The 22,599-nt window shown below is 50.6% G+C and overlaps 1 protein-coding gene across 7 annotated transcripts in view; it reads left to right on the plus strand.

The window, feature by feature from the left end:
• The window catches only part of LOC140908411 (cGMP-dependent protein kinase 1), a 72,725-nt gene that overhangs the window by 2,832 nt on the left and 47,294 nt on the right, over nucleotides 1-22,599 (plus strand). For 3 of the 7 annotated variants that reach the window (XM_078852005.1, XM_078852009.1, XM_078852008.1), the window contains exons 1-2: nucleotides 1,652-1,762; nucleotides 9,304-9,440. In XM_078852005.1, the coding sequence (XP_078708131.1) occupies nucleotides 9,353-9,440 (88 nt within the window). In that variant the 5' untranslated portion in view covers nucleotides 1,652-1,762; nucleotides 9,304-9,352. Of the gene's footprint in view, nucleotides 1-1,649; nucleotides 1,763-9,303; nucleotides 9,441-22,599 lie in introns of those variants that run through there. The other 4 variants (XM_078852010.1, XM_078852007.1, XM_078852006.1 and 1 more) reach the window with 4 other exon arrangements.

A 22,599-nucleotide genomic window follows, 5' to 3' on the forward strand; every position in this document is an offset into this window, starting at 1 on the left:
ACCCTGTTATAGTCTTGGCCTTCATAACATCCCTGGCAAAGAGTTCCACAGGTTGACAGTGCATTGTGTGAAGTACTTTCCTATGTTTGTTTTAAACCTGCTGCCTGTCAATTTCATTGGGCGACCCCTAGTTTGTGTGTGATGTGAATAGTAAATAACACTTCGCTATTCACCTTCTCCACCCTAGTCATGATTTTATAAACCTCTGTCATATCCCCACTTAGTCGTCTCTTTTCCAAGCTGAACGGCTCTAATGTTTGGAGTCTCTCCTCGTATGGAAGCTGTTTCATACCCTGATCATCTTTGCTGCCCTTCTTTGAACCTTTTCCAGTTCCACTGTATTGTTTTTGAGATGGGGTGATCACGTCTGCGTGCAGTATTCAAGGTGTGGGCATCCCATGGATTTAGATAGCGGCATTAGGATATTGTCTGTCTTCTTAGCTGTCCCTTTCCTAATAGTTTCTAAAGTATTCTTAGCCTTTTTGACCGCTGCTGCGCATTGAGCTGAAATTTTCAGAGAACTATTCACTGTGACCCCCAGATCTCTTTCCTGGGTGTTACCAGCTAATTTCAACCCCGTCACTATGTGTATGGTTGGGATTATGTTTCCAATGTGCATTTCTTTGCCATTTTGTTGCCCGGTCACCCAGGTTTCAGAGTAACAGCCGTGTTAGTCTGTATTCGCAAAAAGAACAGGAGGACTGGTGGCACCTTAGAGACTAACCCATTTATTTGAGCATGAGCTTTCGTGAGCTGCATCTGATGAAGTGAGCTGTAGCTCACGAAAGCTCATGCTCAAATAAATTGGTTAGTCTCTAAGGTGCCACAAGTCCTCCTTTTCTTTTCACCCAGTTTTGTGACTCTAACTCCTTGCACTCAGCTGTGGACTTAACTATCTTAAACAACTTTGTATCGTCTGCAAACTTTGCCACCTCCCTGTTCACCCCCTGTTCCAGCTCATTTATGACTATGTTGAACAGGACTGGTCCTGGTACAGACCCCTGGGACCTGCTATTTACCTCTCTCCAGTTACCGATCCAGGAGAGGACCTTCCCTCTCACCCCATGACTCCTTAGTTACCTTAAGAGCCTTTGGTGCGGGACCTTGTCAAAGGCTTTCTGAAAGTCCAAATAGTTCCTAAAAACATTACAGGAAATTCCTACTTCATCCCCATGCTATTCCCTGAGGCCCCAGTGCCAATCTGCACTATCCCCTGCGGGATCCGTAGCACACCGAGCAGCTGTGATGTGAAGTCAAAACGCCCCTTCGGCTTCTTGAGAAAGAACCGCTGGCCCATGTAGCCAGGAAGAGGCAGTGTGGCTTAGGGGTTGGAGCATGGGGAACTGGGAGTCAGGACCCTAGGATGTTCTTACTGTGTCCCCCCACCCCAAAAAAACCCTTCTCAGCCTCAGTTTCCCCACCTGCTCTGCTCCCCCCCGCGGGCTGTGAGACTTGGCTGGCTGTGTGCTAAGTGCTGGCAGTGCTGGGCTGAGGCAGATGAGCCAGTTATCCTGCCAGCCCCCAGCGAGGAGGATCGCACATGAGTCAGAGCCTGGCTCTTCCCTCTGCCAGCATGTGGGAGGGAGGAGAGGCAGCAGACAGGGCTTGGCTGGGGAGATGCACCTGAGGGAGGGTTTGGCTTGGACCGCCCATGGTTAATGTGTCATCAGGCGGGGCGGGCTGCCTCCAAGGGGCCCTGCGGCTAGGCTGGAGGCCAGGGAGCCCCACCAGAGAGTGAGGAGCGGAGCGTGGCTGGGCACAGGTAGGTCGGCTCTGCGCCAGGGGACAGAGTCAGGGATGTGGGGGGAAGGAGTCTGGCTCTGCATGGCAAGGGGAGCTGGGGGCTCCTGCAGCCAGTGATTCTGGGGGAGGAGAGTGCAGTCATTTCAGTCTGATTGCTGCGAGTGCAGAGGAGCAGCTGCCAGCTTGCGTGTGTGGGGGGTGGGGGATAGTCCGGACCCTGGCACCAGTGGGTGCTTGTGTGTGGGGGGGGAGGGCGCCTGCATGTAAGATCTAGGGAGCAGTGGGGGGGTCAGTCTAGGGAGATGGGAGGGGCACCTGGGCATGTCTTGGCATGGGTGTAGACACGTGTCATCTGTGTCTCTGGTGCCAGGCTGGTGTCCCTGGCCCCAGCAGGCCCCGCATGGGAGCCCTGCGCAGGGCACTACTTCTGCAGGCGTTTCCTTCCCGCTCACCCTCCCTTGCTGACTTTTGCCTTGGAAGGAGCTGGCCCCTTGCTGGGCTCACCTGGTGGCTCCACAGGCCCCACCCCCAGTAGGACTCGCTGTGCTGTGCTCAGCACCGGCAGGGCTGGGGGTAGAGCCCCAACCGTGCCCTCTCCTCCCTGAGCACCCCCAGGGCAGAGAGGGTGTCTGGGAGCCGGTGTGACGTGGGCAGGACAGTGAGGGCAGCTCTGGCTGTGCAGGAGCCGGCCTGGGCCCAGCCCTCACCCCTGGCTGCCCGGCGGGCCTGGCTGGGAGGAGCAGGAGCCAGGCTGGGAGATGTCTGAGCAGGGACCCCCAGGCCCAGCTGCCCACCCAGTGCAGCTGGGAGCTGTGCACAGCAGACACAGCTCAGGGCCTGGAGGGACGAGCTTTCCAGCTTTGAATGAAACCTCCTGTAAAGCAAGTGCCTCATCCTGGGGGCATCCGGGGTCTCCCGGGACCCGCCAAGCTGCACATGGCCTCTCCGGTCCCCATCAGCCACACACAACCCTGGTCAACTGCCACTCAACCCTGGCCAGGACTGTCTGCTCCAGGGCCAGCAGCAAACCTCCTTTGGTCCCAGCTCCACTGCACCGCAGGCTCCAGTCACTGCTCCCAGTGCCTTGAAATCCAGATCCCCAGGCCAGGTGGGCACAAGTTGAGCATCGGGTTGGAGCCCTGCCCAGCACCAGCAAGAGACCTGCCCCAGCGCCGTTCCCAGAGCAGCCAGGCTGGGTGGAGGCACTTGACGGGAACCCCCCTGGCCTTGGGTAATTGTTAACCACTGACACCCATTGCCGGCCAGATGTGGTCCAGTGTCAGATGTTAGGGGGCTTATTCCTTCACTCACTTACTTCCCTGGTCCTCGCATGAACAGAGAACAACAATACCCAAAGTCCAAAGGTGCAAACAATTCAATGTTTATTGGGGTGAACTTCCAGCAAGAATGATTCCAGTTTCCTTCCTTAGTGTCCCCCTTCCCAGCTCTGACACCACAGAGCCTTACACCTGTGTCCCTGTTCCCATTCCCCCCTTAGCAAAACATGATTCCAATTTCCCCACCCCCATTCCGTTCCCATTCCCCTACCTCACTTCCTGATTGACTGCAGACTATGTAGTAAAACTTGAGTTCTGCTTAGCTATACCTTAACCAATCATTTTCCTGAAATTACCTAACCAGTCCTAACATATTGTAACATGATTAGCTAACCCATTATATCCCACCACCTTAATTAGTTTACACCCAGCAAAATTAATTATACAGCAGACAGGAACAATCACAGAACCAGACAGAGACCATGCAAATAAACAACAACAAAGTGGAAACTATAATGACAAAACAATACAGAAGTGAGGATTTCACAGCTACATCTATAAAGACATAAGGGTTTCCCAGCTGTGTCTACTGATAACAGAAAACTATCAAACTAAATGGTCCCCCGGCGCTGTGCTGCTCGCTGGCTATGCAGACCTTGTGTGGGGGGCTCTGTGCCCCCCCAGGCCCCTCATCTCCAGACCCTCCAGCACTGGGCCATCCCATGGCAGGTGTGCAGGAGGGGTCCCAAGACAGACATGGGGCAGGCAGTGTGGGGCAGCCGGCATGGGGCAGGGGTCCTGAGGCAGATGTGGGGCAGACATCCCAGAGCAGGTGGGGGGCACCGTGGGGTGGGTGTGGGGCCAGCAGACAGTGCCTGCAGCAGGGGAACAGCTGAGAGAGCTGAGGCTGGAAGGGCCGGGAAGGGCTATTCCTGGCCATGTGGGGAGCCAGGGAGTGAGGCCACTTCAGAGGCAGGGCAGACTCAGACAGGGGGATCAGGACTTGGCCAGGGGGTGTGGAGCTCAGGCTGGGGCTGGGCAATGGGGCTTAAATAGGAGGGATCATGGATCAGGCAGGGGGCTGGGTGGCCTTGGGCAGGGGGCTGGGGGGCAATGGGGCACAGGGCTCGGGGAGGGAGCTGGGGGGGCATGGGGCTCAGGCTGGGGGGGCCATGGGGCACAGAGCTTGGGCAGGAGGCTGGGTGGCCGTGGGGCTCGGGCTGGGGGGGCCATGGAGCACAGGACTTGGGCAGGAGGCTGGGTGGCCATAGGGCTCGGGCTGAGGGGGCCATGGAGCACAGGGCTCGGACAGGGGGCTGGGACACAGAGTCTCTGTCTCTGGCTGCCTCAATCGTTTAAACTCCTCAGTGATCTCGGGCACATGGGTCACGTGCCCTGCAATGCTGTGTCCTCTGCAGCCTCCATCACAACAGCCCCCCATGGACCGCCCCGTCCCTGGTAAAGGAGTGGTACTTACTAGTAGTACTTACTGTCCTTACTAGTGTCAATGCCACCACAGGAACATTTAATATGACCACAGTATAATTAAATTTAACATCCCTGTGGTGGGAAGAACACCTCAACAGCTCAGCACTGTGGCCTTTAATTTCAGAAAGGGGAACTACACAAAAATGAGGGGGTTAGTGAAAGAGAAATTAAAAGGTACAGTGACTAGAGTGAAATCCCTGCAAGCTGCATGGACACTTTTCAAAGACTCAACTTAAATGTACACTCCAAATTAAAAAACATAGTAAAAGAACCAAAAAAGAGCCACCGTGGTTAAACAACGAAGTAAAAGAAGCAGTGAGAGGCAAAAAGGCATTCTTTAAAAAGTGTAAGTTAAATCCTAGTGAGGAAAATAGAAAGGAGCATAAACTCCGGCAAAGGAAGTGTAAAAATATAATTATGAAGGCCAAAAAAGAATTTGAAGAACAGTTAGCCAAAGACTCAAAAACTAACAGCAAAATGTTTTTAAGAACACCAGAAGCAGGAAGCCTGGTAAACAACCAGTGGGCCACTGGACGATGGAGATGCTAAAGGAGTACTCAAAGATGATAAGGCCATTGCAGAGAAGCTAACTGAATTCTTTGCATCTGTCTTCATGGCTGAGGATGTGAGGGAGGTTCCCAAACCTGAGCCATTCTTTTTACATGACAGATCAGAGGAACTGTCGCAGACTGACATGTCGTTAGAGGAGGTTTTGGAACAAATGGATAAACTAAACAGTAATAAGTCACCAGGACCAGGTGGGATTCACCCAAGAGTTCTGAAGGAACTCAAATGTGAAATTGCAGAACTACTAACTGGTTTGTAACCTGTCCTTTAAATCAGCTTCTTTACCACATGACTGGAGGAGAGCTAATTTTTCACTAAGAGGGTGGTGAAACACTGGAATGCGTTACCTAGGGAGGTGGTAGAATCTCCTTCCTTAGAGGTTTTTAAGGTCAGGCTTGACAAAGCCCTGGCTGGGATGATTTAACTGGGAATTGGTCCTGCTTTGAGCAGGGGGTTGGACTAGATGACCTTCTGGGGTCCCTTCCAACCCTGATATTCTATGATTCTATGATTCTAATGTAATGCCAGTTTTTAAAAAGGGCTCCAGAGGTGATCCCAGCAATTACAGGCCTGCATGCCTCACTTCAGTACCAGGCAAAACTGGTTGAAACTATAGTAGAGAAGAGAACTGTCAGACACAGAGATGAACACCATTTGTTGGGGAAGAGTTAACACGGCCAGGGCCAGATTTCCACTTAGACATAATAGGCACGTGCCTAGGGCCACTGGCATTCTAGGGTTGCCCCACCTCTATAAAGTTGTGCAACACCAAGCATAGGTGCCAGCTTTCCCCGACGCCGATGGGTGCTCACCCCCCCACCCCAACTCCAGTCTTTCCCTGCCCTTGCTCTGCCCCCATTCCAACCTCTTCCCCAAAGTCCCTGCCCCAACTCTGCCCCCTCCCTGCCCTGATTGGACTCTTTCCCCAAATCCCTGCCTCAGCCCCGCCTCTTCCCCGAGCGTGCCACGTTCCCTCTCCTCCCCCCTCCCTCCCTCCCAGTGCTTGCCGTGCAAAACAGATGTTTCGCGGCGCAAGCGCTGGGAGCTAGGGGGAAAAGGTGGGCACTCGGTGTGCTTGGGGGAGGAGGCAAAGGTGGAGCAGAGGCAGAAGTGAGCTGGGGCGGGGGGAGCTGACGGTGGGTGCAGAGCACCCACCAATTTTTCCCCATGGGTGCTCCAGCCCTGGAGCACCCATGAGTCGGCAGCTATGACACGAAGGTCAGTTGTAGGCGGGGGGAGGGGATGCTACTGAAGATGCTGTACCTAGGGGTGCGTAAGGTGTAAATCTGGCCCTGAACACAGCTTTTATAAAGGGAAATCACGCCTCACCAATCTACTAGAATTCTTTGAGGGGGTCAGCAAGCATGTGGACAAGGGGGATCCAGTGGATATAATGTACTTAGGTTTTCAGAAAGCCCTTGACAACGTCCATTACCAAAGGCTCTTAAGCAAAGTAAGCTGTCATGGGATAAGAGGGAAGGTTCTCTCATGGATCAGTAACTGGTTAAAGGACAGGAAACAAAGAGTAGGAATAAATGGTGTTTTCAGAATGGAGAGAGGTAAATAGTGGGGTCCCCCAGTGCTCTGAACTGGGACCTGTGCTGTTCATTGTGATGGGTTCCCCCCAGAATGCCACCTGGAACTGGGGTACCACTGAGCCCTCTGACCCACCAGCCTGGGCTCCCTCTCACACTGTGCTGCTGTGACAAGCTGCAAAGCCTTCCAGCCTGCACTTTCACCAGCATTCACACAGGTAGGGACACACCCAGCTGCAGTTACATGCAGGCTCTCTAACCACCAGCTTTCCAGCTTGGGACCCTGGAGCAGTACCGTCCTGCCCTGGTCCAATCTGGCCAGTATACGGGTTTAATACCAGTCCACCTCTCCCTCAATGTAAAGAGGACCATGCACACTTGTGGAAACCAAGCTGAGATTTTCCCCAGACACCTTAGTCAAACACACACTGGTTTGGATTAAAACATAAAATAAGTTTATTAACTACAAGAAGATAGATTTTAAGTGATTATAAGTGATAGCAAACAGATCAAAGCAGATTACCTAGTAAATAAACAAAACCACAAACTGAGCTTAAGACACTGGATAGGTAGGAGATGAATTAGCAAATTCTCACCCTGAGTGAAAAGAATCTGCCATCTGTTTAAGGCACAAGCTGCCTTTGCTTTGCAAGCTTGGGTGTCCCAGGTTTTCATACACAGGCTAGAAATACCTTTAGCCTGGGACCATCACTTCCCCCAGTTCAGTCTTTGTTCCTGTGGTATTTCCAGGTGTGGTGTTGTAGGGAGAGTGAGGTACCATCATGATGTCATTGTCCCCCTTTTATATCTTCTTCCCACGCAGTGGAAAGCTCTTTTGCTGTGACCCGGGTCAAATAGATCCCATTGTGCAGTGCTGTCTCCGAGAGGTTTCTATTGTACACAGTTCCTGGGGAATCCTTGTGCTTGTGCATTTCCTCCATGAGCCATTCACATTGTTTGGCCTTTTTACTGTTGTACCTGAAAGGCTGCTTGTGGGTGTTTTCAACCTCACAACAGGTTCCAGTAACACCTACAGAGCCCAACTTCATAACGTCACACACGACCGCTAGCACACACAATCCAACGAGATATTACTGTCTAACAGATCAAGACTTTTAGAATGATACCTCACAAGGCACACTGTGTGCAAAACACATCCTAATTATCTGACAGTGGAGAATAAGGGGGTGCCAGGATCTCACAACCATACTCATAAATGGTCTGGAAGAAGGGGTAAACAGTGAGGTGGCAAAATTTGCAAAAGATATGACACTACTCCAGATAGTTAAGCCCAAAGCAGACTGTGAAGAGCTACAAAGGAATCTCACAAAACTGGGTGAGTGGGCAACAAGATAGCGGATGAAATTCAGTGTTTATAAATGCAAAGTAATGCACATTGGAAAACATAATTCCAACTCTACATATAAAATGATGGGGTCTAAATTAGCTGTTACCACTCAAGAAAGAGATCTCGGAGTCACTGTGGATACTTCTCTGAAAATATCCACTCAGTGTACAGTGGCAGTCAAAAAAGCAAACAGGATGCTGGGAACCATTAGGAAAGGGATAGATAATAAGACAGAAAATATCATGTTGCCTCTATATAAATCCATGGTATGCTCACATCTTGAATACTGCATTGCCCCATCTCAAAAAAGAGATATTGGAATTGGAAAAGGTTCAGAAAAGGGCAACAAAAATGATCAGGGGTCTGGAACGGCTTCCGTATGAGGAGAGATTAATAAGACTGGGACTGTTCAGCTTGGAAAAGAGATGACTAAGGGGGGATAGGATAGAGGTCTATAAAATCATGAGTGGTATAGAGAAATTAAATAAGGAAGTGTGATTTACTCCTCCTTAAAACACAAAAACTAGGGGTCACCTAATGAAATTAATAGGCAGCAGGTTTAAAACAAAGGAAGCATTTTTTCACACAATGCACTATCAACCTGTGGAACTCCTTGCCAGAAGATGTTGTGAAGGCCAAGGGCTAGATTAGTGGTCACCAACCCGTCAATCGTGATCGACTGGTCGATCCTGGAGCCTCTGCCAGTCGATCGCGATCTCCAGGGTGCTAAAAGTCCGGCAGCACAGCGGGGCTCAGGCAGGCTACCTCCCTGCCCTGGCCCCACGCTGCTCCTGGAAGCGGCTGGCTGCTGGCATGTTTCTGTGGCCCTGTCAGCAGCCAGCCAGTGCCACACAGTAGGGCTCTCACTCATTTACTTCAGGGTTGCTTAGCTAAGGTGTGGATCCAAGAATTCGTCCCCATGTATGTGTGGTAGGGATGTATCACAATTAGGAGATGGGTAAGAAGTTACGGCACATAAAGCAAAGAGAATGTGGGCAGTTGGTAAGATTTGATGAACCAGCTGTGTGACTCAGTTTCCCCACTCCCCAGGTACTGCTGCCAGCCCCTGGGGGTGAAGCATTAATTCCTGCTCTGGGATAGGAGGTGTGAGCTGCTGGGATCTCTAGGAGATTCTGTTCGGGTTCCTGATCCCCCCTGGCAGTTTCAGCAGGACTTGGGATTCTCCGTCCCATGGGTGGCGTTGCCATGTGGCAGGATCCAGGCAGAGACAGCTGCCATGCCATGCCGAGGTTCCCTGGGTGTATGTGCGGCTGGCCGTGACTAGGCCAGGGAGGGTAGGATTTGCTCCGTCCTGCTAGTGCATGTCCCTGTCTGTCTCCAACAGCCCGAGGACGGCGTGGGACAGCTGCCCAGCCCCTGCCCCAGGCTGGGAGATGGACTACCAGGTGCGAGAGCGGTGGCTGCAGGAGGAGCGGGAGTATCTGCAGAGCATGGCGAAGCAGAGGGGCTCGCAGGAGCAGGGTAAGGGGGATGGGGCGCCCGCCGGGGGGGTGGGCACATGGCTTTCCCTGCACCCTGGGGGGGTGGGCACATGGCTTTCCCTGTACCCCAGGGGGGCAGGCATGTGGCTTTCCCTGCCCCTCAGTGTACCAGATATAGACTGACTACAGGGCTTATCTCTGAGCCATAGGCGCCGACTCCATGGGTGCTCCAGGGCTGGAGGACCCACAGGGAAAAGTTAGTGGGTGCCCTGCACCCACCGGCAGCCAAACTTCCCTTACCTCCACCCCAGCTCACCTCTGCCTCCTCCCAGCCTGCTGCATCCCCGCTCCTCCGCCAAGCACTTCCCACTGCTAAACAGCTGTTTTGTGGCATAACAAGCTGTGGGAGGGAGGGGGAGGAGTGGGAATGCGGCACGCTCAGGGGAGGAGGTGAGGAAGAGGTGGGGCCGGGGCGGGGATTTGGGGAAGGGGTTGGAATGGGTGCGGGACAGGGGGTGGAGTCAGGCGGAGCCGGGGCAGAGGGGGTCGAGCACCCACCGGCGCCGGGAGAAGTTGGCGCCTATGCTCTGAGCAAGGTACCCCCTGGCTGGGTTCATCACTGGGCCCTGCCATGCTTGGCCTGGTCTGGCTGAGGTTCCTTTACTAGGTATTTTGCACATAGCGCTGCCTAATGGCTGAACAGTGAAACACAGTGTGACATTCGATTCCCTCTGAGCCATTGGCAAGTGTCTTCCAACAGTCGTGGAAGACGGCAGAGATTCCAGAGGACTGGAGGGGGGCAAATCTAGTGCCCATCTATAAAAAGGGAAATAAGGACAACCCAGGGAATTACAGACCAGTCAGCTTAACTTCTGTACCCGGAAAGATAATGGAGCAAACAATTAAGCCATCAATTTGCAAACATCTAGAAGATAATGAGGTGATAAATAACAGTCCGCATGGATTTGTCAAACCAATCTGAGAGCTTTCTTTGACAGGGTAACAAGCCTTGTGGATAGGGGGGAAGTGGTAGACATGGTCGATCTTGACTTTAGTAAAGCTTTTGATACTGTCTCGCATGACCTGCTCATAAACAAACTAGGGAAATACAACCTAGGTGGAGCTACTATAAGGTGGGTGCAAAACTGATTGTAAAACCGTTCCCAGAGAGTAGTTATCAGTGGTTCACAGTCATGCTGGAAGGGCATAACGAGTGGGGTCCTGCAGGGATCAGTTCTGGGTCCGGTTCTGTTCAATATCTTCATCAATGATTTAAATAATGGCATAGAGAGTACATGTGTAAAGTTTGCGGACGATACTAAGCTGGGAGGGGTTGCAAGTGCTTTGGAGAATAGGATTAAAATTCAAACTGATCTGGACAACCTGGAGAAATGGTCTGAAGTTAATAGGATGAAATTCAACAAGGACAAATGCAAAGTACTCCACTTAGGAAGAAACAATCAGTTGCACACGTACAAAATGGGAAATGACAGTCTAGGAAGGAGTACTGCGGAAAGGGATCTGGGGGTCATAGCGGATCACAAGCTATATATGGGTCAACAGTATAACACTGTTTCAGAAAAAGAAAACATCATTCTGGGATGTATTAGCAGGAGTGTTGTAACCAAGACATGAGAAGTAATTCTTCCGCTCTACTCCATGCTGATTAGGCCTCAACTGTGTCTATTGTGTCCAGTTCTGGGCGCCACATTTCAGGAAGGGTGTGGACAAATTGGAGAAAGTTCAGAGAAGAGCAACAGAAATGATTAAAGGTCTACAAAACATGACATAAGAACGGCCATACTGGGTCAGACCAAGGGCCCATCTATCCCAGTGTCCTGTCTTCCCACAGTGGCCAATGCCAGGTGCCCCAGAGGGAATGAACAGAACAGGGAATCACCAAGTGATCCATCCTCTGTCGCTCATTCCCAGCTTCTGGCAAACGGAGTCTACGGACACCATCCCTGCCCATCCTGGCTAATAGCCATTGTTGGACCTATCCTCCATAAACTTATCTAAGTTCTTTTTCGAATGCTGTTATGGTGTTGGGCTTCACAACATCCCCTGGCAAGGAGTTCCACAGGTTGACAGTGCGTTGTGTGAGCTATGAGGGAAGACTGAAAAAATTGGGTTTGTTTAGTCTGGGGAAGAGACTCACTCACTTTCACCAGGCTGGGGCAGGGGGGTTGGGGTACAGGAGGAGGTGCAGGGTGTGGGCTCTGGGAGGGAGTTTGGGTGCAGGAGGCAGTGCAGGCTCTGGGAGGGAGTTTGGGTGCGGGATGGGGTGAGGGGGTGTGGGCTCTGGGCTGGCAGTTTGGGAGGGGGTAAGGGGTGCAGGGTGCTGGGCTGGAGCAGAGAGGTGGGGTGTGGGAGGGAGTGAGGGGGGCACTTACCTTGGGCAGCACTTACCTTGGGCAGCTCCCAAAAGCGACCGGCACATCTCTCTGGCAGCGGCTCCTAGGTGAGGGGCCGGAGGTCTCCATGTGCTGCCCCTGCCCTCCGGCACTGCCCCCGCAGCTCCCATTGGCCGCAGTTCCCACCCAGTGGGAGCTGTGGAGTCAGCACTCAGGCTGGGGGCCACGTGTGGAGACCCCCTGCCCCCTCCCCTGCCCGGGCCGCAGGGATGCGCTGGCCACTTTTGGGAGCGCGGACCCAAGGTCCCCGCTCCTCCCCCTCCCTCCCATCAGCTGTTCCCTGGTGTGAAGGAGGCTCCGGGAGTGAGGGGAGGAGTTGATCAGCTGGGCCTGTGGACTCCCTGCAGACCCCCTGTGGACCCCCTGCAGTACCCCAGCTTGAGAAACACTGGTCTAGATAATACTTGGTCCTGCCATGAGGCAGGGGACCGGAGTAAGAGACCTCTCGAGGTTCCTCCAGTCCTGTGGTTCTGTCACCACCTCCTCTGAGTTCTCCATTTCCCACACCCTCACTGCAACGGACCCTGGGGATCCAAGCCCTGTGTTCAGTACAGCCAGGGGTTCGTCAGAGTGCGAGGGGGATGGGCACAGCGCCTCTGGCCCGGGAGCTGACAGAGTTGACAGGAGCTCTCAGCCCCCCACCGCAGGAGCTGGGCTGGAGGTGGGATCCAGGGACCACGTTTGCTGTAGCCCAAGGTTCGCAATTGCCAGGGTCTCCTGTCGTTCTGCTCGTGCGCTGCCTGGGGAGTTCCATGCTGATCAGTCTGTGAGGAGTCTCCGAATCATGCTGGGTTTCTAAGTGCACGGAGCGATCCCGTAACAACTGGGTCGTCTGGCTGCCCATAGGTTCAACGGCTGGCTGGGGTTGGTCTAAATCCTCGAGTCGTCATGGTGTTCTGCCTCCGCCATCTGTAGGGCTTGCTGGTTACTTGTTCTTTCCGACCCCGACGGCAGGTGCCGATGGTTTCTGTGGCGCCCTCCGGCCGGTCTCGATCCCACAGGCTCTGGGCACCGAGTTCTTTTTATTTTGTGATAGTTGGGGCTCTCCAGCCGTTTCCTTCATCCAGTTTGACATGAACGTGGCCACTAGCTTCTGTCCCCGCAGGTCTCTGAGTGACGCCTTAGGCGCTGACTTCCCCTTTCTCCCCGGCCCCACCCCCACTCCACCCCTTCCGTCAGGTCCCTGCCCCGCCTCTTCCCATCCCTGCCCTGTCTCCATTCCAACCCCTCCCCCAAAGTCCCCACCCCAACTGCGCTCCCTCCCTGCCCCATTCCAACTCCTTCCCCAAATCCCTGCCCCGGCCCCGCCTCCTCCCCTGAGCACACCATGTGTCCCCCCCCGTGCCCCCCGGAGCGTGCTAACGCTGCCAGACAGCTGTTTGGCAGTGGCCTGGCAGGAAGCGCTGGGAGGTAGGTGGAGAAGCAGGGATGCAGTCCGCTCAGGGGAGGAGGAGGAGGTGGGGCGGGTGGTGAGGGGAGCTTGGCTGCCAGTGCGTGCAGAGCACCCACTAATTTTTCCCTGTAGGTGCTGCAGCCTCAGAGCACCCACGGAGTCAGCGCCTATGAATGACGCCTGTTGTAAAAGTGTCCACAAGCTCCTGTAGCTGTTTTATCTGATTTGGCTGCTCTCTTCGTGTCTGGGCACTTTGTGGGTAGGAACAGTATTTCCCAGTTGTCTTCCCATCAGGAGTTGTGCTGGACTGTATCCAGTAGCTGCTCTTGGTGTTTATCTGTAGCTCAGAAGAGCAAGGAAGGGATCTTCCTGCTGTGGGTTTTCTTGGCTGTCTGCACAGCTCTCTCAGCCTCTCCATTCGCTTGTGGGTAACGTGGGTTGCTAGTAATATGATCAAAGTCATATTTTGTTCCGAATGACTTAAATTCCACTGCAGTGAGTTGTGGTCCGTTGTCCATCACCAAAGTGAGCAAAAGTGCACTTCACTTTCTCGGTCTCACTGCAAAATGTTACGTCTTTCAAGTACATTATCCCTATGGACCTGGGAAACTAGTCCATGGTGACCCAGTAATGATGTCTTCTGAATCTGCATAAATCTGCAGCTAGTCCCTTCCCAGGTCTGTCTGGCAGAGGTGTTGTCATTAAGGGTTCTTTGTGTTGTGCTGGTCTCATTTCTCAAATGATCACATGCAGATATTTTGTTCTTAACGTCCTTGCTGATGGCCGGCCCCTGCACTGACTGGTTGGCCCTTTCATGGCATTTAGCTAACCCATGATGTCCTTCATGGAGGAGGTTTAGGATTTCCTCTCTCATTTCGTTTGGAGTTACAATGCAACCCCCTTTAATCATGAATCCATCTGACTCACTCAATTGTCCACACACCACAAAGGAGTCTCTTGTCACTTCCTTAGTGTCCTTTAAACACGTAAGCTGGTCACTCCACTGTAACTTAGAACTTCCTGAAGTTGCGTGTCTGTCAGGGTTACTTTTTGTCTCTGAAGTCATCACTTTTCTCTCACTGGTCTGTATGGGTCCGCGGCATCCGTGTACCCCTCTAAGTCATCTTCCAGCTCATGGTTATTTGAGTGCGATGCTTGGCTCCAGGACAGAGTGTATGTACTACCAGATTGTTCCCAGGAACATATTGAGCAACTGGATTAAATCACATTAACCTTAGCAAGAGACATTGGCATGTCAGTGGTGCTTGATCTGGGTCTTTTCTGTTGATGAGGGTTACAAGTGTTGACTTGAATTTATGGGCTAGTTTATTACATCTCGCCACTGATCTGACCAGAAAATATTTAGGTTCTCATCCCAACTCAGGCTACAGGGTTAGAAAACACAGAAAGTTCAATGTCGTGAGATCACCCTCGGGTTGTGTGGCAAGGATACATATCCTGAGGACAATACCAAATTGATAAGATCTTTATTAAAATGAATGAAAAAAACAATAAACACTATTAAACACAGAGTCACAAAGAAGTAATGCAATTCTGTGACCCTGATGGTAACATCTCTATTCTAAAAGACTACTTAAACTAGCAAACTTACCACCTTCCCTGAAGTCCTGTAGTGGGAGACAGGACCAGCCTGGTCTCTGGCATGCCTGATGAATTCGATGGTCTGGGGATTAGGTTTGAGTGTTGAGTAGCGAGGCTGTGTTGCAAAGCTGAGCTGATAGCTTGATAGAAGATAGGAAAGAGCACCCTGTCCTGCATGGGTGTTTGCCCTCTTATAGGGTCCTGGTACTGCCTTAATCAAGGCCCAATCTACCATGCCCAAATCTTATTTCCTCACCCAGATCAATCTTTGGGTGCACTTACTCTATAGATTAACATATTATGACATATATTCATACGTGTGAGGATATAGATATTCAGGCCTGTCTGTAAAGGCCTAGACTCTAAGAATTTAGGTGTATTCTTATCACTTGGCTAGTGATAGAGGTATAAAAGAAAGAATCAAAACCACTGTCTGCCAGTGTAAGGGCCTTCTCTCCCCGTGACAGTTTGTGGCCCTGTGCTTAGGCTCAGGCCTTTGGCTAAGCAGCAGAGGCAGCCATAAGCTGGGAAGCGACGGGTCACATCCTCACATTCCAAACTAGTCACATTGAAATAAGGTGCTATTGGGCTGTTAGGCACTATCAGGACAGGATTGTATTCCTATCGCCTCCAGAGAAAGGGAAGTGCCTAGAAAATGTAAAAGGAAACTTAGTTTGATAGCATCCTGTCTGGCAAGAACTCACTTATCAATAGCTGGGATGTGAAATCCTCACTTCTGTGTTGTTTTGTCATTATAGTTCCCACTTTGCTGTTGTTTGTCTGTATAATCTCTGTCTGGTTCTGTGATTGTTCCTGTCTGCTGCATAATTAATTTTGCTGGGTGTAAACTAATTGAGGTGGTGGGATATAATGGGTTAGCTAATCATGTTACAATATGTTAGGATTGGTTAGTTAAATTTCAGGAAAATGATTGGTTAAGGTATAGCTAAGCAGAACTCAAGTTTTACTATATAATCTGTAGTCAATGAGGAAGTGACTGGGTGTGGGTGTGGGTGGACATGGGCATGTGGGTGAGGGAGATGGGAACAGGGAATGGGGGTAAGAAAATTGGAATCATGTTTTGCTAAAGGGGGAAATGGGAACAGGGAATGGGAGTAAGGAAGCTGGAATCATGTTTGGCTAAGGGTAGTAATGGGAACAGGGACACAGGTGTAAGGCTCTGTGGTGTCAGAGCTGGGAAGGAGGATATTAAGGAAGGAAACTGGAATCATGCTTGCTGGAAGTTCACCCCAATAAACATCGAATTGTTTGCACCTTTGGACTTCGGGTATTGTTGCTCTCTGTTCATGCGAGAAGGACCAGGGAAGTAAGTGGGTGAAGGAATAAGCCCCCTAACACGTGTTAATATAAATTATCTCATGCCCAAAACCATTACCCTTGGCCTAACTTACTACTTCCATGTTCTGCTCTGTGCCCTGCAGTTACTGGTCTGTGTCGGTCTGTTCCAGACCTACGATAAACATACTCAGTTCTTTGTTTGGTTCCCCATTCAGTTCCCCAAGGTCAAGAGGAGCAACCGGTCAGCCATTTATCTATGCCAAAGGTTACAAACACTCATTCTGACTTGCTCTAGCTAATCATACGGGCCTGTAGGTTGCTTGCCTTACAGCCGACTATTATGAATAACCATGAATAATTATTACGAATAACATATACTGGAATTTGGCATAAACAAAACCCAAGAAAGTAATATGATCAATCAAACTAGTGAAGAAAACACATTATGCAATATAGCAAGCTAGCAAACTGGCCTTATGGGCTACGCAATCAGCTTATGGTCTGTTATGTTATCGTGATACATCTTGACTTTAGCAAAGCTTTTGATACGGTCTCCCACAGTATTCTTCCAGCAAGTTAAAAAAGTATGGATTGGATGAATGGACTATTAGGTGAATAGAAAGCTGGCTAGATCGTCGGGCTCAACGCGTAGTGATCAATGGCTCAATGTCTAGGGGGCCACTGGTATCAAGCGGAGTGCCCCAGGGGTCAGTCCTGGGGCCAGTTTTGTTCAACATCTTTATTAATGATCTGGATGAAGGGATGGATTGCACCCTCAGCAAGTTCACAGATGACACTAAGCTGTGGGGAGAGGTAGGGATAGGGTCCAGAGGGACCTAGACAAATTGGAGGATTGGGCCAAAAGAAATCTGATGAGGTTCAACAAGGACAAGTGCAGAGTCCTGCACATAGGACGGAAGAATCCCATGTACCACTACAGACTAGGGACCGAATGGCTCGGCAGCAGTTCTGCAGAAAAGGACCTGGGGATTACAGTGGATGAGAAGCTAGATATGAATCAGCAGTGTGCCTTTGTTGCCAATGTCAAAGTTTGACTCAGACTCACAATTTATCAGACCACTCTGTTTTATTAGCAAAGCTGCTCTGCTAATACATTTAGAAGTGAGCCCCCCGAGTGGGGCTTGTGTCTCTTAATTTATACAGTTTTTTGGAGAACAAGTTACAGAGAAGTTACAGACAAAAGAAGAAAAAGATTTTAGTCACCACCCTTCGAGATCCCTGAGACCAGTCACGTATCTTCAATTACCTGCCACCTTTAACAATCTCCTTTAACAGCTTCCAGTTAACCTAACTAATTGCCCTTCACACCTTCCATTTTGATGCCTGCTTCTTAGATGTGCTGGGTCTATCTTAATTGCTTCTCCATTCAAAAGCTAACTGTCCCTATGTGTGCTCCCTCAGATACTTTGTAACATGTTTTGGCCTGCCCTCTCATATACTATGTATCCAGCATGTCCCCTTATACAACGTTATACTTATACAATGTTATACTTCCACAATCCCCCCTTTTGGTCATGGCTACGCCCATGACCAATGACTTACTGGATTCCATACATCAATTGTTCTTTCTCATTACTTTCACTGGTGACATTTAACAACATTAGATTAGCACTCTGGTTAGGGGTAACCTGATGGATGGTGTGTCTTGTGCAGTTTTGGATACAACAAGAAATCAATTGAAAACACACAAAGATTATTTTTCAGAGTAGCAGCCGTGTTAGTCTGTATTCGCAAAAAGAAAAGGAGTACTTGTGGCACCTTAGAGACTAACCAATTTATTTGAGCATGAGCTTTCGTGAGCTACAGCTCACTTCATCAGATGCATATCGTGGAAACTGCAGCAGACTTTAATATACACACAGAGAATATGAAACAATACCTCCTCCCACCCCACTGTCCTGCTGGTAATAGCTTATCTAAAGTGATCATCAGGTGGGCCATTTCCAGCACAAATCCAGGTTTTCTCACCCTCCACCCCCCCACACAAATTCACTCTCCTGCTGGTGATAGCCCATCCAAAGTGACAACTCTTTACACAATATGCATGACAATCAAGTTGGGCTATTTCCTGCACAAATCCAGGTTTTCTCACATCCCCTCCACCCCCATACACACACAAACTCACTCCAAATAGGATAGTCAGGATTCCTTGAAACAACCAGTTTCCCAGACTAGAGAAATTGAATAAATTACTTATCCATTTCCACAAGGAACTTGGTTCTTCGTGGGGAAGGTATGCAATTTGCTCCAGATGGCTAGCACGATTTATTACCTCATTAGTATTATCAGGTATGTATACACAGCTTTCTGTTCCAATTAGAGCACAGGTCCCTCCTTTGGCTGCCAGTATTATATCTAATGCCCCACGGTTTTGGAGGGCCACTTGTCGGACCGCTCCCGCTTCTTTGGCTAGAGCTTTTAAGCTCTCTCCTGTTTCATTGGCCATGATCTCAACCACCGCTTGTAACCTTAAAAGCCTTTTTGTATGGGGGATTACCCCCCCCTACTGGGACTAAAGAAATGCCAACAGCTTCTTCCCAAGTTAGGGGGCTTATGTTATCCACATACCATTTAGCATCTGGCAAGTCCCTCCTTTTTCACCTGAAATTACGGAGGCAATTTCGCGAGAGGGATTGAAGCACCCGGAATTGTGGGAAAAGCTGAGCAGGATAACAGATACCTGACCAATTTGCTGGTAACACAGTGTAAGCATTTTCCCCACAAACCCAATGATGTCCCATTAAAGCTGGGAATGGTTGACTGCAACCCTTTGACATGTAAGAATTTACAAAGGAGGAATAGTATAACCCAAAGGGCACAGGATGATTTTCACTGGGAGAAGAGGTAGCATTCACATGACATTTGTAGATGGTGCTGTTTTTCTCAGGGAGGCTGTAGAGGGAGCAAGAGATTGAATCTTTGGTTTGATCCCAGGTTGAGAGGAAGTTTATCTTTCCATACCCGGTTTGCCACTCTCCAACCTTGTTTGAATAGTCCCATACGCCATGGGACACGATGTATTGGAGACAGCTGCTCCTCCCTAGATTCAGCCCTGTCCCATTACGCACCCAGTACCAGTGGCCCTTTCCTTTCACCACACTTATAAGTTTAGGAACATATGTTTTTCCCAGCCCCCAAGTGTCATTTTCCTTCCATGTCCTTTTAAGTGGATAGGGTTCTCCAGCAAGCTCTGAGGAATTCACAGGGATTGCCATGGTGGGGATACTAGCTTGTGAGTGAGCTGGGATGTGGCTGCAGACCCAGCAATTAGAAATATTCAGGATCTGGGCTATCTGCACTGTTGTTGGATGAAAGAATTGTCACTGTCACTCTGGATTCCCCAGACCCTCAGGACACAGGAGCTGAGGATTAAGCTTCTCAAAGGACACATGTTGGAAGCAGGACCCTTTCTGGTTCCGACAACCCCTTTCGAGGGAACCGCAGTCACAGTTTTACGTCCACCCGGCAGCAGGCGCTAGGCTCACTGCTGCTTCTTGTTTGTTGGGTCCTGCTGTCTGCTTACCCTCTGCTTCTGGCAACCCTTACGAGAGCGCAGATTGTAAGGTATTGCAGGCTGTTCCTCTTTGTCTTCTGGGGTTGAAGCTGGTTCGGCGTGGTCTTGCAGAGGTGCTTGGTCCCCGTGAGGTGGCGCTGGCTTACACTGTGAGGCGTGGATCCGTGCAGCGATGCCGGATAATTTCACTGCTGTCTGGGTGGTGAGCAGTACCTGGTACGGACCCTTCCACCGGGGTTCCAAGGCGGGCTTCTGAAGGTGGTGCCGCAGGCAGACCCAATCACCAGGCTCGGGTGTGACATTGCAGCAGAGGTGGGTTCCCTCGGCCAAGCTGCTCCCACCTGCGAATGGAAGGAGCTCACCGCTTGCATTAACCCTTTGCAGTACTGGAGGAGCATGCTGTGAGTTAGGTTTAGGTCTGGGGCTGGGGTAATAGTAGCCATTGTTCGCATAGGGCCTCCCATGATGATTTCAAATGGACTCAATTTGTGTCTCTGGGATGGGGATGACCGAATTTCCATAAGGGCCAGTGGTAAAGCAGCTGGCCAGTTTAACCCTGTGGAACTACAGATTTTTGCCAGCTTATTTTTAAGCACACCATTTCGCCTTTCAACTGCCCCTGCACTCTGTGGATGTTAAGGGCAGTGCAACAGGTGGGTGACACGTAATACCTGGTTTAGATGTTGAACAATTTTTCCAGTAAAATGTGTTCCCCGGTCACTAGACAAAGTGGCAGGAATTCCCTTGGTAGGGATAATGTGGTTTAACAGACATTTTGCAACCGACAATGAATCAGCTTTGCGACAGGGAAAGGCTTCAATCCAACCCGAAAACAGACATATTATAACTAAAATGAATTTATATTTCTGACACTTTGGCATTTGTACAAAATCAAGTTGCCAGTGTAGGAAAGGTGCTTGAGGCAAACCCCAGAACCCTTGTGTTACTTTTACAGATTTGCATACATTGTGGCTTTGACAAGTAACACAAGCGGCACAGTGGCGGGTTGCAAAGGAGCTGAAATGGGGAGCCCACCACCCCGCCTTACTCATAGCAGAGACCATCCCCTCCTTGCCGACATGCGAAACACCATATAGCAGGGCGGCTAGAGACGGGTAGAATGAGGGGGGGCTACAAAGGTACCGGTGGGCGATCGCCAAAGGGAATCAGAATGCAAAGAGCAACCCAAAGCACTCCAGGAGTCTTTCTCTGTTTCTGGGACAGAATCCTGGAGCTGAGCGAGATGAGACAGGGATGGTGGCGTTACAGAGACAGAGAGGGGACCAAGAAACGCTTCTGGTGAAGGTTTTATAGTGGCGGCATGTTTTGCAGCAGCATCAGCAAGTGCATTACCTTTTGACACCTCGGTGTCTGCCGCTGAGTGGCCAGTACACTTAACAATTGCCAAGGCAGACGGTAGTAAAACTGCCTACAGGAGGGCGGCAATGTAGGGGCCATTCTTGATAGGGGTACCAGTAGAGGTAAGAAAACCTCGAGCCTGCCAGAGGGTGCCAAAGTCATGCACAACCCCAAAGGCATACCGAGAATCAGTAAAAATAGTGGCAGAGAGCCCCTTGGCTAGAAAGCAGGCACGGGTTAGAGCAATCAGTTCAGCCACCCGGGCAGAGGTCACAGAGGGTAAGGGCACAGCTTCTATGGTCTCCGAGAGAGAGACCACAGCGTACCCTGCAAGAAGGTGGCCTTGGTCATTTCTATAACAGGACCCATCAGTGAATAATACCAGGTCAGAGTTAGGGAGAGGTACATCTGAAAGGTCGGGGCGCGGGACAGTGATAGCGGAGACAGTTGCAGGGCAGTCATGGGGTTCACCATCACTAGGTAAAGGAAGGAGGGTAGCAGGGTTTAACCGGGAGCAGCGCTTAATAGTGATATGTGAGGCTGAAAGCAGCAGAAGTTCATACCTAGTGAGGCGAGCAGAGGAGAGGTGAGCCGTGTTGTGTTGCAGAAGGAGAGTTTCCACAGAATGGGAACCATGAGAGTGAGAGGAGAGCGGAGGACAAGGGACTCAGACATCTCGACCAGGCGTGCTGCAGCAGCTACAGCGCGTAGGCAAGGGGGTAAACCCTGGGCTACAGGGTCCAAGGTTGCAGAAAAATAAGCCACCGGGCGATTTCTGTCACCGTGCTCCTGAGGAAGAACCCCAAGGGCACAAGCAGATTGTTCGTGACAGAAAAGGGTAAAAGGCTTGTCATAGTTAGGTAACCCTAAGGCAGGGGCAGAGGCTAAATTCTGCTTAAGGGAGATGAAAGCAGCATTTGCTTCAAGTGGCCATAGCATGGGGTTAGGTACAGAGGATCGAGTGAGTTCTTGGAGTGGTTTAGCCAGAGAAGCATATTGTGGAATCCATTGCCTACAGAACCCTGTCATGCCTAAGAATTTTCTCACCTGGCGTGGAGAGCAAGGCTGGGGAAAGCTAAGGATGGCTTGTACCCGGGCTGGAGATTGTGTACGGGAGCCCTGGGAGAGAAGGAAGCCTAGGTATGTGACTGAGGTTTGGCAGAGCTGCAATTTTGTGCGAGAAGCCTTATGACCCTTGTTCACTAAAGCTGTGAGAAGTGTTAGTGAATCAGTTTCTGAGGCAGACAGAGAGGGGGAGCACAGGAGTAAGTCGTCCACATATTGGATCAGTGTGGATCCTGATGGGAAAACCAGATCAGCGAGATCCCTGGCTAGGGCTTGAGAAAAATAGGATGGACTCTCTGTATACCCCTGGGGAAGGGTAGTCCATGTATATTGCTGACCCTTGTAGGAGAAGGCAAAGAGATACTGGGATTCAGAGTGAACTGGGACAGAGAAGAAAGCGGAGCACAAATCTACAACAGTAAAGTGGGTTGCATTAGGAGGAATAGACGCTAGTATTGTAGCAGGGTTAGGAACCACTGGAAAAGAAGGTCTGACAATACGGTTAATAGCTCGAAGGTCTTGAACAAATCGC

Source organism: Lepidochelys kempii, chromosome 3 (assembly GCF_965140285.1).
Source record: "Lepidochelys kempii isolate rLepKem1 chromosome 3, rLepKem1.hap1, whole genome shotgun sequence".
Classification (NCBI taxonomy): Eukaryota; Metazoa; Chordata; order Testudines; family Cheloniidae; genus Lepidochelys; species Lepidochelys kempii.